Source organism: Ochotona princeps, chromosome 26, assembly GCF_030435755.1.
Source record: "Ochotona princeps isolate mOchPri1 chromosome 26, mOchPri1.hap1, whole genome shotgun sequence".
Lineage (NCBI taxonomy): Eukaryota > Metazoa > Chordata > Mammalia > Lagomorpha > Ochotonidae > Ochotona > Ochotona princeps.
The window spans coordinates 7,621,469-7,635,583 of NC_080857.1; the positions used below are offsets into that span (position 1 = coordinate 7,621,469).

A 14,115-nucleotide genomic window follows, 5' to 3' on the forward strand; every position below is an offset into this window, starting at 1 on the left:
TTCCGTCCCACTATTCTGGAGTCTGCTGTGTTCCAGGCTAAAGGCCTGGCTCTCTTTCTTACAGACTGGCCACCTATTTCTGTGTCATGCATTCAGATGGTTGCTGAGCCTAAATCCCTATCATTTAGAAACTGAAAGGATGCCACCTTTACATTTTTTTTTCCCCATTTTATCTAAAAACCAGAAAGAGACAAACGTGATCTTCCTTCTGTTGGTTCACTCCCCCAAATCCTGCAGCCACCAGGGATAGGCCAGGCCAAAGGCAGGAACCTAGAACCCTCTCCAAGTCTTCCAAGTGTCTGAGTCATTGTCTATTCTTTCTCAGGCTGTGCTTAGTAGGAAGTTGCATCAGAAGCAGAGAAGGCAGGATTTGAACCCAGGAACCTTGATATGAGATGTGGATGTTTAACCGCTGTGCTAAGCAGCAACCTGGAGGACAACTTCTGAAAGTGTTTGTTTACTAATGTTCATTTGGTTCCTCACAGAAACCAATGAATTAGTAGATGTATAATATAACTACATAATTTGTAAAATTAAATGACATGCTGCTATTGCTTAACAGATTTCTATACAATATTTGTTATTATTTTCCATTGTATGATTTTGTAGATATAGATTCCCTCTCTCCCTCTTCCTCTCCTTCTCCGCCTTCCCCTCCCACTATTTCTCCCCATATTATTCTAGCAAAATAGTTACAAGTTCAACATTCTGTAGCATTTCAGCAACAGTTACAACTTCTGCTACCCACATGCACCATGGCATTTGATACAATATTTACAAAAGCAAAATTCTTTTTTTTTATCTTAACTAATCATTAACAATTCTGTTTGATCAATATACTAATTGATATTATGGTCTCCTAACGTATAGCAATCCTTTTCTTTGAAAAATGAGCTTTATCTTTTTCAATATAGTCTTTTTTATTCACTTTATCTTTGTAAAGAGTTATATCATCTATTGAAAGCATTACAGAAAGAGAGTCTTCCATCTGCTTGTTCCCTCCCCAAATGGCCGCAATGCCTGGGACTGGACCAGGCCATAACCAGCAACAAGGAGCTTTTTAGCCCCAAGGAACTATGAGCTAGGAAGTCTGAAATCCATTTGCATTATACCAAATGCCCACCAATACTGGGAAAAACTGTAAAACCTGAGGAGTTAGAAACCAGATGGTTCAAAGTGAGGATCCGAGCTCCTCCATCACACCCAGGTTATCTTCCCAGGGAGGTGGCAGACAAGAAAGAGAAGGAGCCGCCTCCCTCTGGGCATCTCAGGGTAGGAGCTGTCACCTGGGCCCACCGGCCTGGAACTCACAATGGGCTCCAGGTTAACAATGCTCCACAGCAGGTTCGGCTTTCCCATCTCCAGGTAGCCCAATCTCTTTCCCCGGGTTCCACTTTTGATGTGGGAAATGTCCAGAAACTTAAGAACAGTGTTTTTTTGTTTTTTTTTTTTTAATGTATTTATTTGAAAGACAAAGTGACACTGAAAGATGGAGAGACAGAGGGAGAGAGAGATGTGCCATCTACTGGTTTGCTCCACAAAAACGGTGGCAAACAGCTGGGGCTGGGCCGAGCTGAAGCAGGAGAGCTCGGAACGCCATGCATGTCTCCATGTGCATGGCAGGGGCCCGAGCATTTTGGTCACCTCCTGCTGCTTTGCTGGGAACATTAGCAGGGAACTGAATTGGAAGCAGAGCAGTCAGAACTCAACCCCATGCTTTGAAGTGGGATACTGGCCACACAAGTGCTGGCTTAACCTGCTTGTGCCACAACACCAAGCTGAAGAATAAGTCTTAAAATTACCTTTGATGAAAACTCATGGAGTAGTAAGAGGTTGCATTTACAACTAGTCATGCAAGGTGAATTTTTGGAGAAGTTGAGATTAGAGGCATTAATTGGCAATGTAAATCTAAGAGGGAGGAGTTGGGTGGAAGTTTCCAAGAGAGTGAGAAGTACATGGAAGATTTGGCAAAGTCAGTGAGAGTTGTAAGCCAAGGCCCTCTCCACAGTAAGCTGTTAGGGCGTAGATGGGATCTGGCTCCGACCAAGGTCTTATGTTAACAGTTCACGGTTAATGTTAACGGTTGATGGATCAGGTGGAGGCCTGCTCCAATTGCGGTGTCAGAAGTGGGGCCTTGTAGGAAATGACGGCTGCAGATGAGGTTGCTGGGTAAGCTGCCTGACTGAAGTCGGCTGGGGTTGGAGGGAGAGCCCCCCCGTGGAAGCTGGAGGAAGTGCATCCCGCAGGACTGCCTGCCTCTGGGGTGTGAAGCTACCCTCCTCCCTCCCTGCCCGCTGACCACACCACATGCCTGGGCCTGCCGCCAGTGCTTGACCTCAAGCCGGGAGACAAAACAGACCTTTGCTCCCACAAAGCTCTTCCCAAGCACTTGAGCTTGAGACCTCGCCTGTCTTCATACCTCACCGCAGGGGTGCAGCCTGCGGAAGTGGGCCGTGAGCGAACACGGACACCGATTTCAGGCACAGCGGCTGCAGTCTTGGATCACTTCTGTCCCCAGCAACAGGTCTGTGAGGCATGTTCTCTCGGCGACCTTTTTTTTTACCATCACATGAGTGTTCTGCAGAGCTAGGGCTGTCAGGCATCCCCCAAAAGGATGCTGCTTTTAGCAGCTAAACCCTGAGGGAAGATGTGATGCTAAGAAAGCAGATGTAGGTTGCCACTACCCGCAGACAATTCCAAGACAGAGCCCTTCCTTCTCCATCTCAACTCTTGGGGTCCCGGGAAGAGCTTCCCTTTCCTCGGCAGGCAGTTGTCAGACCCTTCTCTGCAGGATCTGATTGCAAAGAAAATACATTTTTTGAAGATTTATTTATTTTTATTACAAAGTCAGATATACAGAGAGGAGGAGAGACAGAGAGGAAGATCTTCCATCCGATGATTCACTCCCCAAGTGGCCACAACGGCCGGTGCTGTGCCAATCCGATGCCGGGAACCAGGAACCTCTTCCGGATCTCCCACATGGGTGCAGGGTCCCAAGGCTCTGGGCCGTCCTCGACTCTTCCAGGCCACAGCAGGGAGCTGGATGGGAAGTGGAGCAGCCGGGATTAGAACCAGCGCCCATATGGGATCCCAGGGCGTTCAAGGCGAGGACTTTAGCCGCTAGGCCACGCCGCCGGGCCCGAAAATACATTTTTTAAAGATGTTAAGTCACCAGATTTCTCAATAAAATGGTCCATCCTAGTCATTGTATAATGCCTCCAGACAGAACAAATTCAACCCATTGAAGCAGCTTCCAAACAGTTTTTTAGTGCCCCCATTCTTTTCTCACTAACTGATTTATTTATTTTAAAAGGCAGAGTAACAGAGTGAGTGTGAAAGGGGTGAGGAGAAGAGACAGAATGAGACACATAGAGTGAGAAAAAGAGAATCTTCCATCCATTGATTTACTCCTCAAAAGACCACAACAAGCAGGGCTGAGCCAGGCCAAAGCCAGGGACCAGAAACTCTATCCATCCTTCCCTCGTAACTGGCAGGCTCCCAAGCACCTGAGCCACCATCTGCTGCTCTCTCAGGGACATTTGCAGGAAGCTGGACTGGAAGCAGAGGAATTAGAATTTAAATAAGTACTCTGATGGGGATGGTGAATTAATGCACTATGCCACGATGCCAGCCCTTAATGCCCCATTCTTAACCGTAGGTGCACCCAAGATCATTGGGTATCTGCAAAACTCCTGTGACAAACACTAAAACACAAGTAGGAAAAACCAACCTGGAAGAAACAGAAAAGAAAATGTCTAAAAATCAATTAATATCCTCGGAGGTGTGAGCGGAAGATATGGCACCATGAAATGAGAAGAGAATGCTTTGAAAAAGAAACATTTGGCGAACCAGAGGGGTCTAGGAAATCAAGGCAATGGTAAAAAAGGCAAACACATTCTCTCCCTGGGTAGACAACAGTTGGGACCATCTCCCGAATGCAGAAAACACGCAGCAGCTGATGGCCTGGCCGGAGGATCGTGTCAGGCATCAGCACTTGATTCATGCTTAGTCCTCGCAGATGCCCTGAAGTGGGAGTCCTTCCTGTCCCATGACTTGCTGACAACTGAGCTCCTGATCCCCAGAGGGGCCCTTCCAAAAGCTCAGGAACACTGACCAGGGCCGGACCAGGCTATGGTAACAAAACAGTAACAAAACAACAAGTGCTGGGTAACATCACATCCACAGTTACAGCTCAGGACTCCAGGGACCACAGATCAAAGATGTATGGTGAGCAAGAACAGAAAGAGGAAGCCAATGTTCACCTGCTATCCTTTTGACATTAATTCCATCATGGGGGGTGGTCTTCCTGAGCATTTGAAATCTGAGGAGACACAAACCTTCAGTTCACAAGCCAGGTCTATCTCTGCACAGCTAAGGGTATGCTTGCAATTCAACTTTTCAAATCTAAATGTCAGGTTGTTTAGAAATACATGCAGGGCCCTGTGATAGCCTAGCAGTTAAAGTCCTTGCCTTGTATGCGTCGAGATCCCATATGGGCCCTAGTTTTTTCTTTTTTTCTTTTTTCTTTTTTTTCTTTTTTGGTCTCCCACATGGATGTAGGATTCCAAGGCTTTGGGTCATCCTCTACTCTTTCCCAGGCCACAAGCAGGGAGCTGGATGGAAAATGGAGCAACTGGGACTTGAACTAGTGGCCATATGGGATTCTGGTGGATGCAAGGCAAGGACTGAGCCACTAACCTATCGCAATGGGCCCATGGGCCCTAGGTCTAATCCTGATGGCTCTACTTCCCATCCAGCTCCCTGTCTGTGGCCTGGGAAAGCAGTTGAAGACAACCTAAAACCTTTGGACCCTGCACCCGTATGGGAGACCCGGAAGAAACTCCTGGCTCCTGGCTTTGGATCAGCTCATCTCCGGCCATCGTGGCCACTTGGAGAGTGAATCAGTGGACAGAGGGAACATTGAAAAAAGGAAAGAAATGCGAGTATCATAATTGAAGAGAGAAGGGAGGTGGAGACACAGGGTGTGTCTCAGACTCACATGGTCTCACAGAGACCAATCACATTAGCTCATTTTATTGCTCACTGAAGTGCCCGTTCGTGCCACTGTACATGTGCGATGCTCACTGGCAACCAGAGGGACTTTAGCCTCATCTGACAGATCTACCTTTCATACCTTGGCGGTCAAAAAGTAATGAGGGATAAGTAGACCAGACCTTGGTAATTGCAGTCAGAGCCTGGATTTTGCTCTTTGCCCTGCTGCTGAGCTTTGGTACTGCAAATAATCCCCAGCAAAAACAATGACTGGAGATGCCTCCTCACCCCTTCAGTGGAAGCTGATTGCACGTTATGTTGTAAATTAAACATGATCCTACAAAATGATCCTTTCCCATCCTCTCTGTCCTGGGACATGGACACCGTGGTCAGCCCCCACTCCACTTCAGGGTAAATCACTCCTCATCATACATCTGAAGCAGCTGCTTGGAGAGGGCATTGTGCTACAGTGAGTTAAGCTGCCGCTTGTGACGCCTGCACCTGCGTTAAATCCCTGCGCCTCCTCTTCTATTCTGGTTGCCCGTCAGTGCTGCTGGAATGCAGCACAGTATACCTCAAGTACTTGGGTCTCTGCCACCCACATGGGAAACTTGGGGCAAGCATTTGGAAGCTCTCTCTCGCTCTCTCTCTCTCTCTCTCTCTCTCCGTTTCAAATAAATACAAACAGTAAATTAAATAGCTCTTGAATCCATCCCCTCTTTCCTGAGAACCTGGAACTGGCTATTTCACAACCTCCAAGAGCAACACCCAGGTCCAGTCTGCCTGCAGTGTAATCACTAGAATTCAGTGTCAGAGATATTACTTTCTTCAACTGGAATGTGTTGCACAAAGTTTACCATTTTGATAATTTTGTATACATAGTACATTTTGTCATTCCCTGACTGTGTTCCCTGGGAGCATGCTCTGCCTCTGACTGCCCTGGCCACCAGCGGTAGGCCCAACAGGTCGGCTCCTGCTGGCTCCTCATGTCCTTGATGTCCCCCCTGTGTGGATCTCTGATCTGCTCTAAGCCCCACTTGGCTTTGCTGAAATAGGAACGGAAGTCAATCTCTGCCTGCCATGGCCAACCCCCATCACAGTGGCCCCATCCTTGTCACCACAGCTCCTTTTGACTCAGAAGTGAAGCAGTGCCCATCTGGGATGCCAGCATCATAAGCAGCTGCTTAAGTTGCTATGCCACAACATCACTGCTCTCCCCAGCCCCCAGCAATTTTCTTGATCAGAGTCTCATTTGAGCATGGAATGTGATTGACAACATGTTAAAACATTTTATTTACTACTGTAAATGTTAACTTTAATTAGAAAGGCGAAGTAATAGATCTTTCATCTGCTGGTTCATTCCCCCAAAATGGCTGCAACAGGGTTGAGCTAAGCCAAAGCCAAGAGGCAGGAACTCCACTGAGGTCTTGCCTGTGCTGTGACCTGTTGCCTCCTGGGCACGTAAGCAGGAAACTAGATTGGAAGCCAGGTGGCACTGATTCCAGACACTGTTATGGGACATAGGTGTGGCAGCCTAACCCACTGTATCACATGCCTGCCCTATTACCCTACTTCTTTTTTTTTTCAAGATTTATTTATTTATATTGGAAAGTTAGATATACAGAAAGAAGCAGAAACAGAGAGAAAGTTCTTCCATCCATTGATTCATTCCCCAAGTGGCCACAACAGCTGGAGCTGAGCCAATACAAAACCAAGAACCAGGAGCCTCTTCCAGGTCTCCCACATGGGTATAGGGTCCCAAGGCTTTAGGGCTGTCCTCAACTGCTTTTCCAGGCCACAAGCAGGGAGCTGGATGAGTACCCTACTTAATGTTGTATCAATTTGGCCAAGTTCTAGTAGTCAGCTATTCAACCAAATACTAATCTAGATATTGCCATAGGGGCATTTGTAGAAGTAATCAGTTGGTTTGAAGCCACGAAATTGACCCTCAAGAATCTGAGTGGGCCTCATGCCATCAATTAAAGGCTGAAGGAACAACTGTGAGATCCAGCCATTAAGAAAAGGATGATGACAACTACATCACATTGAGGTATCTGGTTCAAGTCCAGCTCCACTTCCCCCATGCTTGTGGGCAGGAGTCCACAATGAGAAACAGAGAAGATCTTGCATCCAATGATTCACTCCCCAAGTGGCTGCAATGGCCGAAGCTGAGCTGATCTGAAGCCTGAAGCCAGGAGCCAGGAGCTTCTTTGGGGGTCTCCCTCACGATTGCAAGGTCTCCAGGCCCTGGTCTGTCCTGGACTGCTTTGCCAGGTCACAAGCAGGGAGCTGGATGGGAAGCAGGACCACCAGGACACGAACCAGTGCTTATATGGGATCTTGGCACATGCAAGGCGAGGACTTTAGCCACTAGGCTACCACGAGGAACAAATTTTGTTTGTATTTCTGATTGTGGACTCCTGCCCAAGAGTGTCCTGCCCGGCAGTGACCAACCAACAGTGGGCCTGCCTTAGCCCACTGGTCCCTGACCAGGACACGCCATGTGAACAGCTTTCTCTCCCCAGGCTATAGATCTATCTTCTTGTTGGTTTCAGTTTCTAATGAGAATTTAACATTGTATTAAACAGCTCATTTAAATCCACTCTTATATCCATAACGTAATTCCTCAGGCTTTATTTACCTTGTAAGTATAACTTCTCCACAAACCATTTCATGTTCCATTTGAAGTAAAGCCCAAAAATGGATTAACACAGGAAAAATGTAAAGACACTTTACCTGCCCCCCAAATAGACAAAACTGCTTTCCTGCCTTGATGCTGGAAATCGTAGGTTTTACTTCTAGGGCAGAGCAGCAGCTTTTCTCCGTGGTTTTCCAGCTCGACAGGGAAGCCGTGAGTTTTACACTGGTTTTCCCCAGCACTTACTGATGTTTGAAGCTGTGAAGGAGGAATCCACCCAACACTCGCTTTAAAAGTGACAGGTTTGACATCATGGAAACTGCCAGCCCAGTTGGTGTCCTGCGAGCTGGGGACCCAGAAAGGGACACAACAGGTGGGCTGCAAAGTGCCTGGCCACGCAGCTAAGTCAAGCTCCTGAACCTGCCGTGACCAGGCATTGGGGGCCGGGAAGCAACTTTTCACTCTACTTCCTCTTGATGAAATGTTCTGTTTAAATGCATACATGTAAAAGCCTGCGTGTGCTAATCTCCTTTCCTCACTCCTATGTTCATGAGACCTGCACACACATCATCGTGCTGGGGGCGAACAAGTGAGCATCTAAGCAGAGGCCAAAAGATAAGGACATGAGAAGTGGGGAATGTCTCTCATTAGCAATTTTATGTTGATTATTCAATAGTCTGAAAATATCGAAATGGGGGCCCAGCGTGGTAGCCTAGTGGCTAAAGTCCTAGCCCTTGCATGTGCCAGGATCCCATATGGGCACCGGTTCAGGTCCCAGCTGCTCCACTTCCCTTCCAGCTCCCTGCCTGTGACCTGGGAAAGCAGTGGAGGACAGCCCAAAGCTTAGGGGACCGTGCACCCACGTGGGAGACCTGGAAGAGTCTCCTGGCTTCGGATCAGCTCAGCTCCGGTTGTTATGGCCACTTGGGGAGTGAATCATCGGACAGAAGATCATTCCTGTCTCTCCTCTCTGTAAATCCGACTTTAAAATAAATACAACTTTGGGGGGGAGGAAAAGAAAACACCACAATGGAACATTTCTTAAATTACATGTCCATTGGTACTCTCAAATTTTAAACTGCGTTGGTTCAATGGTTGTTGGTAGACAGGACGGACTGGGGCCCGGGCACAGGATCCAAGTCCCATGCCCCTTAAAAAGGTGGTCGTTCCGCGCACAGCAACAGTCAGAACGGTGTCCCGCGTGCGGAACCGGCAATCACGGGGAAAGGCCCGGGAAGCGAGAGCTGCGAACGTCCCCGGGGACCAACACCGCCCAGAAAAGCCCAGCGACCGCGTTCCCAGGAAGCCGGCCCCCAAAGCACACCGGCCCGCGGGCCTCCGGGAGCCCCGGCCCCCGCCGGCTCCACGCCCCTTCCGAGGCCCGCGGCCCGGCTGATGACGAACACAGGGCGCGACGGACGCACACGCCGCCCCGCGCTCGTACGACGGTGCGCGCAGGCCAGCGCGAGGCAGCCCGGGGCCGTCACCGGCGCGACCCGAGTCCCACCTCCTCCGCTGCCGGCGCTCCCGCCGGCCGGCCGCCCGCCACCCGCCGAGGCCTCCGCCGCGGCGAGGCGCCCGCCCGCCCCGCTCCTGTCTCTTTAAGTGGTGGGGCCAACGGGCCGCCCCTGCAGCTGCTGCCCGGGTGGCCCCGCGCGCCGCTTTTGAGGGGCGAACCAAGATGGCGGCGGCTTTGGCTCGGTGAGGAAGACGGAAGAGGCGGCGGCGGCGCAGGGAGCGCGGCTTCCAGCAGCCCGAGGCGCTCGGACGCCCGGGGAGGGCCGGGGGGCCGGCCTCCGCAGCTGTCCACAGAGCGGCGGCAGCGCGCCGCGGCACGAGCGGGCGCCAGGCGGCCCCGGACGTTGGAAACCGCGGGAGCAGAGCGAAGCCGCCGGCGCCGCGGTGGCAAGGCCAGGTACAAGGAAGGAAAACATGGCGGCGGCGGCGGCCTGAGGAGGCGGCGGCGGCGCGGGAAGCGGCTCGGCGGAGATGATGGCGGAGGCGGGAGCCGGGCGGTGTTAGAGCCGAGCCCGGAGGTCCTGCGGCGGCCGGGCGGGAGGCTCGGAAGCGCTGCGCGCCCCGCGACTCGGGGCGGCCGGGGGCTCGCCGGGCCTGGACAATAGCAGCCCGGGAGTGCGGGGGGAGGCGGCGGCCCGGAGCTCGGGACATGCGGCAGTGAGGCCGGGGAGCCCTCTGCTTGCGGGCGCCCTCCCGCCTCTCTCCGGGGACCCCCCCACCCCATCTTCCCAAGCCCTTTTCCTGGGCGACTGCAGCGGGGCCCCCGGCCTCTTCCCTCCCCGGGCGGCACCATGACGGACACCCGGAGGCGGGTGAAGGTCTACACGCTCAACGAGGACCGGCAGTGGGACGACCGGGGCACCGGGCATGTGTCGTCCGGCTACGTGGAGCGGCTGAAGGGCATGTCCCTGCTAGTCAGGGCCGAGAGCGACGGTGAGTGCGGCGGCGCCGCCCTGGACCCCCACCCCCGCACTCCCCGGATCCTTAGGGGGGAGGCTTGGGCTCGGGTTGTGGGGGGGTCCTCTGCTCGTGGAAACGCAGACTCGGGGACCTGGGGGAAGGCCGGGCCGCGGGGATCCCCTGCTCCTCCAGGAGCTCCCCCGGGAGCGCTCCGTCGGTGCCTAGGGGCTTGTGGAGTACCGGGTAGAGTCCCCCGCAAGGTTGGATCCGTGCTGCCCAAGGGTGGGGAGTCCCGGGACCCGGAACCGGGAGCATCGGTGTGACCTTGAGAGAAACACAACGAGTCCCATCTTGTGCCTTAGTTCACCCATTCGCAAAGGAGGCGTGAAACTTTGCTGCGAGCTTAGAAAGTTGGTAGCAGCCTTCCCCTCGTTGGGAGAGCGTTATGCCTGGGTTTGTGGTGGCTGTGGTGGGGCCTGTGTGTTTTTGTTCTGTCTCATTTTTGCTACATTTTTTCAGATCCTGCTGCGGGTTGGCAGCCCCGTGCTCCTCGGCAGGGAAAGTACTCTTCTGCCCTGGTGTGGGGGGGTGCTGTGCTTGGCACCCTGCAGTGTGGACTCTCTGGCTGGCGTGGGTAGATGGCCTGCAGAGGCGGGATCGTTTCCTTGTGAGCACGGCTTTTTATGCACGTGCAGGGTTAGAGTCAAGTAACAGGTGGGGAGAAGTTGGCACATAGTTTTGAAACTTTTTCAGTGAGTGCTGTCCTACCCACATTTGGAAACCTCCACCAAGGTCCAAAGACCAGGTATTTGGGCTCAGCAGGTTTCACGTTTTAAAGACTTAAACAGCAGGGATTGCCTCTTCACTTTGTGATGTTTTGGGCATTTCACTTAAAAAAATGTTGAGGTTGGGTAGTGCTGTTTTCAAAAATATTTGTTTCTTAATAGGAAATGGCCATCTCTCACTGGTTTGATTGGCCTAGCTTCGCAGGACCGTCATGTGCCTGCTGATTGCTGGTGTAGTCCGATGTCTGAATGGGTACAAACTTGCTTGGAGGAATTCTCCTTTGAATTCTACCTAGGACTCCAATTCTGTGGAAAACAAGCAAGACGAGGCCTTCTGTAATTAAAGACTCTAGGAACATACATGTTCCATTTATGTTGAAATGATCATTTGGAATGTGTTTGCCAAAGATTATCAGACTACTTATGATAACTTAAAACTGAAGGAAAAAAATCTTTCCTTTTGGGGGCACTGACAAGGTTTGTTTTTTTTTTTAAGATTTATTTTATTTTTATTACAAAATCAGATATACTGAGAGGAGGAGAGATAGAGAGGAAGTGGAGCTGCCGGGATTAGAACCAGCAGCCATATGGGATCAAGGCGAGGACCTTAGCCACTAAGCCACGCCGCCAAGCCCCTGACAAGGTTTTGATGTATTGGTTGAATCTTTCTGAGACAGAGTTGCTGTTTGCCTTAAAATACAGATGGAGTGTCCAGGTGAGCGCACTTCTGTCCTGGGACTGTTATCTAACTTCTGCCTTTCCAGTTTGCACATTTGGAAAACTTAATAGTGACCTGGAAAATAGGGGCTTTTAGGTTCGTTTAACTTTTGAGCTGAAAGCACATTTGAGACGAAGCTTTGAAAACATTTTAAAATAGTATGTAGAACATTATTATGCTTTAGTTCAATTTGCTATGTAAAGTTCTGATTTAAAGTATTTTTAAGCTCTAAGACTTAATGTCATAGGGAATCATCATCGCCTAGCATGCTGGTAAGAAAAAATCCTCCCCTCTCTCCATTTGCATTTGACTGCTTTGGAAGGTAGGGGCCTGAAGAAAGTAGAGCAGGTTGAAGGCTGAACCAGCACGGCTTTGATTTTCTCTCACAGGAAAAGGGGACTGAACTGAACTGAATTTTAATTTTCTCTTACAAATTTAAGTTTTAAGGAAAAATAAAAATTCAAAGAATGGACTTGGGAAGATTTTGACATTTGCGAGGCATTGTTGCAGATATTAATTTGATGGTTAGCACTTTTTTTCCCAACTGGAAAACTCCAAATAGAAATGGAATTCGTGGAAAGCCTCCTGCGTGCTGTGGGCGATTCCTGCAGTTGCATCCTGGCGGTCGTATTAGTAGCTGTGTCACAGATGAGGAAACCGAGGACCCGAGGCCCGGGAAAGGCAGGCTGGTGGTCCAGCCGAAGGAAAGCCTCGCCCGTCCTGGGAAATGAGTGCTGGAAGCATTTTTAAGTGATTTTTAGGATCCTGTGTTTCTTACTGCTAACACTTGCCGCTTTATTCTTAGCCTCAAGGTTTAGTAGGAAGAAAATGAAAATAACTTTAGCCTAAAGATATTTTAAATTACAGTTTATCTCTCTATGTTTATAGGATAATTGAGGATTTTACTGTGATGAGCAAGCTGGGAAAGTATTTCTGATTTTCCATAGAGTGAATCATTTATCCAAGAGAAACTTAAATTGTTGCTTTTTTCTTTTTGTTTTTTGGTCATTTCAAATCAGAGATTATGTAAATGCTAACTTACTACTTTTACCTACGTTTTTTCCAATTTTTCAGATTTCTAGGATAACAAGATTCTTAATGCTTTAAAAATATTTGTAGCCTGTAAAATTAATTAACTTGTGATATGTTAATTGCCCATCTTAGAAATAGGTTATTTCACAGTTCAGCTAATTCAGTGCTAGATATTTGCACTTTTGTGAAATAGGTGGGGGTGACAGTTTCTGATGCTTTCAGGAAAAGTAACTAAGTTACCCAAAGCCGTCTTCATTGGGGGCGGTGGGTGGGTGTGTGTTTTCTGCCTGGTGTGTGTGACCTGGTGCTCTTTTTTCTTTTTGAAGGAACTTATGTTTTTAAAAGGCAGACAAAGTAGCAAACAGGACAAGACAGGTCTTCCCTCCTGGGTTCACCCCCCCACCCCACCCCCAAGGCCTTACCAGCCTTCCTGGCCAGACGGGAGACGGGTGCTCTCCCAGTCACGGGCCTGTGCGGCAGCGCAAAAGGGACTGGAACCTGCCCTCCAGTGTAGCGTGCAGTACCAGCCCCTGGGGTCTCAGCTTTCCAGCCTGATGTTTTCTGCTACTGTGTTGCTTAGTAATTTTAAGTTATCTCTAGTTTGAACCTGAGAATAGGGACTAGGAAGTTTCAATGTTTTCATTATTAGATCTGTGGGAGTACTCACAGTGTTTGTCAGAGTCCTGCAAGGATTGTGTTGCACCTAGATAATTTTTTTTACACTGGTTTCCACAGACATTTCAAAGTACCTGCTTATTTGAGGAAAAGGGGCTGTATTATCTCAGTTGTAGGTTGTAGGCTCAGTTCTTGGTTGAGGAGCTTACATAGTGAAATTCAAGAAGGAGGTTTCTAAATGAAAGGGCCTGTGGCCTTCTGTTGCAGTGCAGATGGGGCCAGAGAAGCATGCCCTCCTGGTCCCGGGCCAAGTGTGCCATGCCATCGGGACAGGGACACCCCTCCCCCAGCTGCTCAGCTGACTTCCTGCCTTGCCTCCTCACCTGTAGTTCCCTGCTGTCAAAATATTTAAGGGCTGATTTCTCTGGTTTTATGAAAGCTATAAGTCTGCAAAATTCCATCCTGTTGGCTTTGCTAGAATGTTAGAGTTGACCCTTGTTGCCCTCTCATTTTGTGTCCAAATCCTTCTGTTTCATTTTTTTTAAAGATGTGTTTATTTGAAAGAGAGATTTGCCATCTCCTGGTTTGCTTCCTCTGAATGTCTGCAACATCCGGGAGCTGGGCCGGGCCACAGTCCGCTGCAGCTGCCTTAGTGCCTGCGAGGGAGCGGCTGGGGTGTGAACTGGTGCTCCAGTAGGGAACAAGAGGCTGCTGAACTCTGTGCCCTGGCTCCATTTCTTCGTCACCTGCACCTGCTCGTTCTAGCATTAATACAGAAAAGTTCAGTTGGAATTTCTCGGCACAGTGAGGAGTAGTTTGTACGTAACACGGTATCCATGCATTAGGAATAGTATTGACTGGCATCTTGACATAGTGTACCCGTGGCGCTTGCAAGGGAAGGGTTAGCTAATTGGGCC

The 14,115-nt window shown here is 49.7% G+C and overlaps 1 protein-coding gene across 2 annotated transcripts in view; it reads left to right on the top strand.

Moving 5' to 3' along the window:
• The first annotated feature begins 9,159 nt into the window (after nucleotides 1-9,159).
• PPP4R3A (protein phosphatase 4 regulatory subunit 3A) overlaps nucleotides 9,160-14,115 on the top strand; it is a 44,599-nt gene continuing 39,643 nt past the window's right edge. Inside the window, exon 1 of one of the 2 annotated variants that reach the window (XM_058655613.1) lies at nucleotides 9,160-10,081. In XM_058655613.1, coding sequence (XP_058511596.1) covers nucleotides 9,940-10,081 — 142 coding nt within the window. In that variant the 5' untranslated portion in view covers nucleotides 9,160-9,939. The remainder of the gene's footprint in view (nucleotides 10,082-14,115) is intronic. The other variant, XM_058655614.1, reaches the window with a different exon arrangement.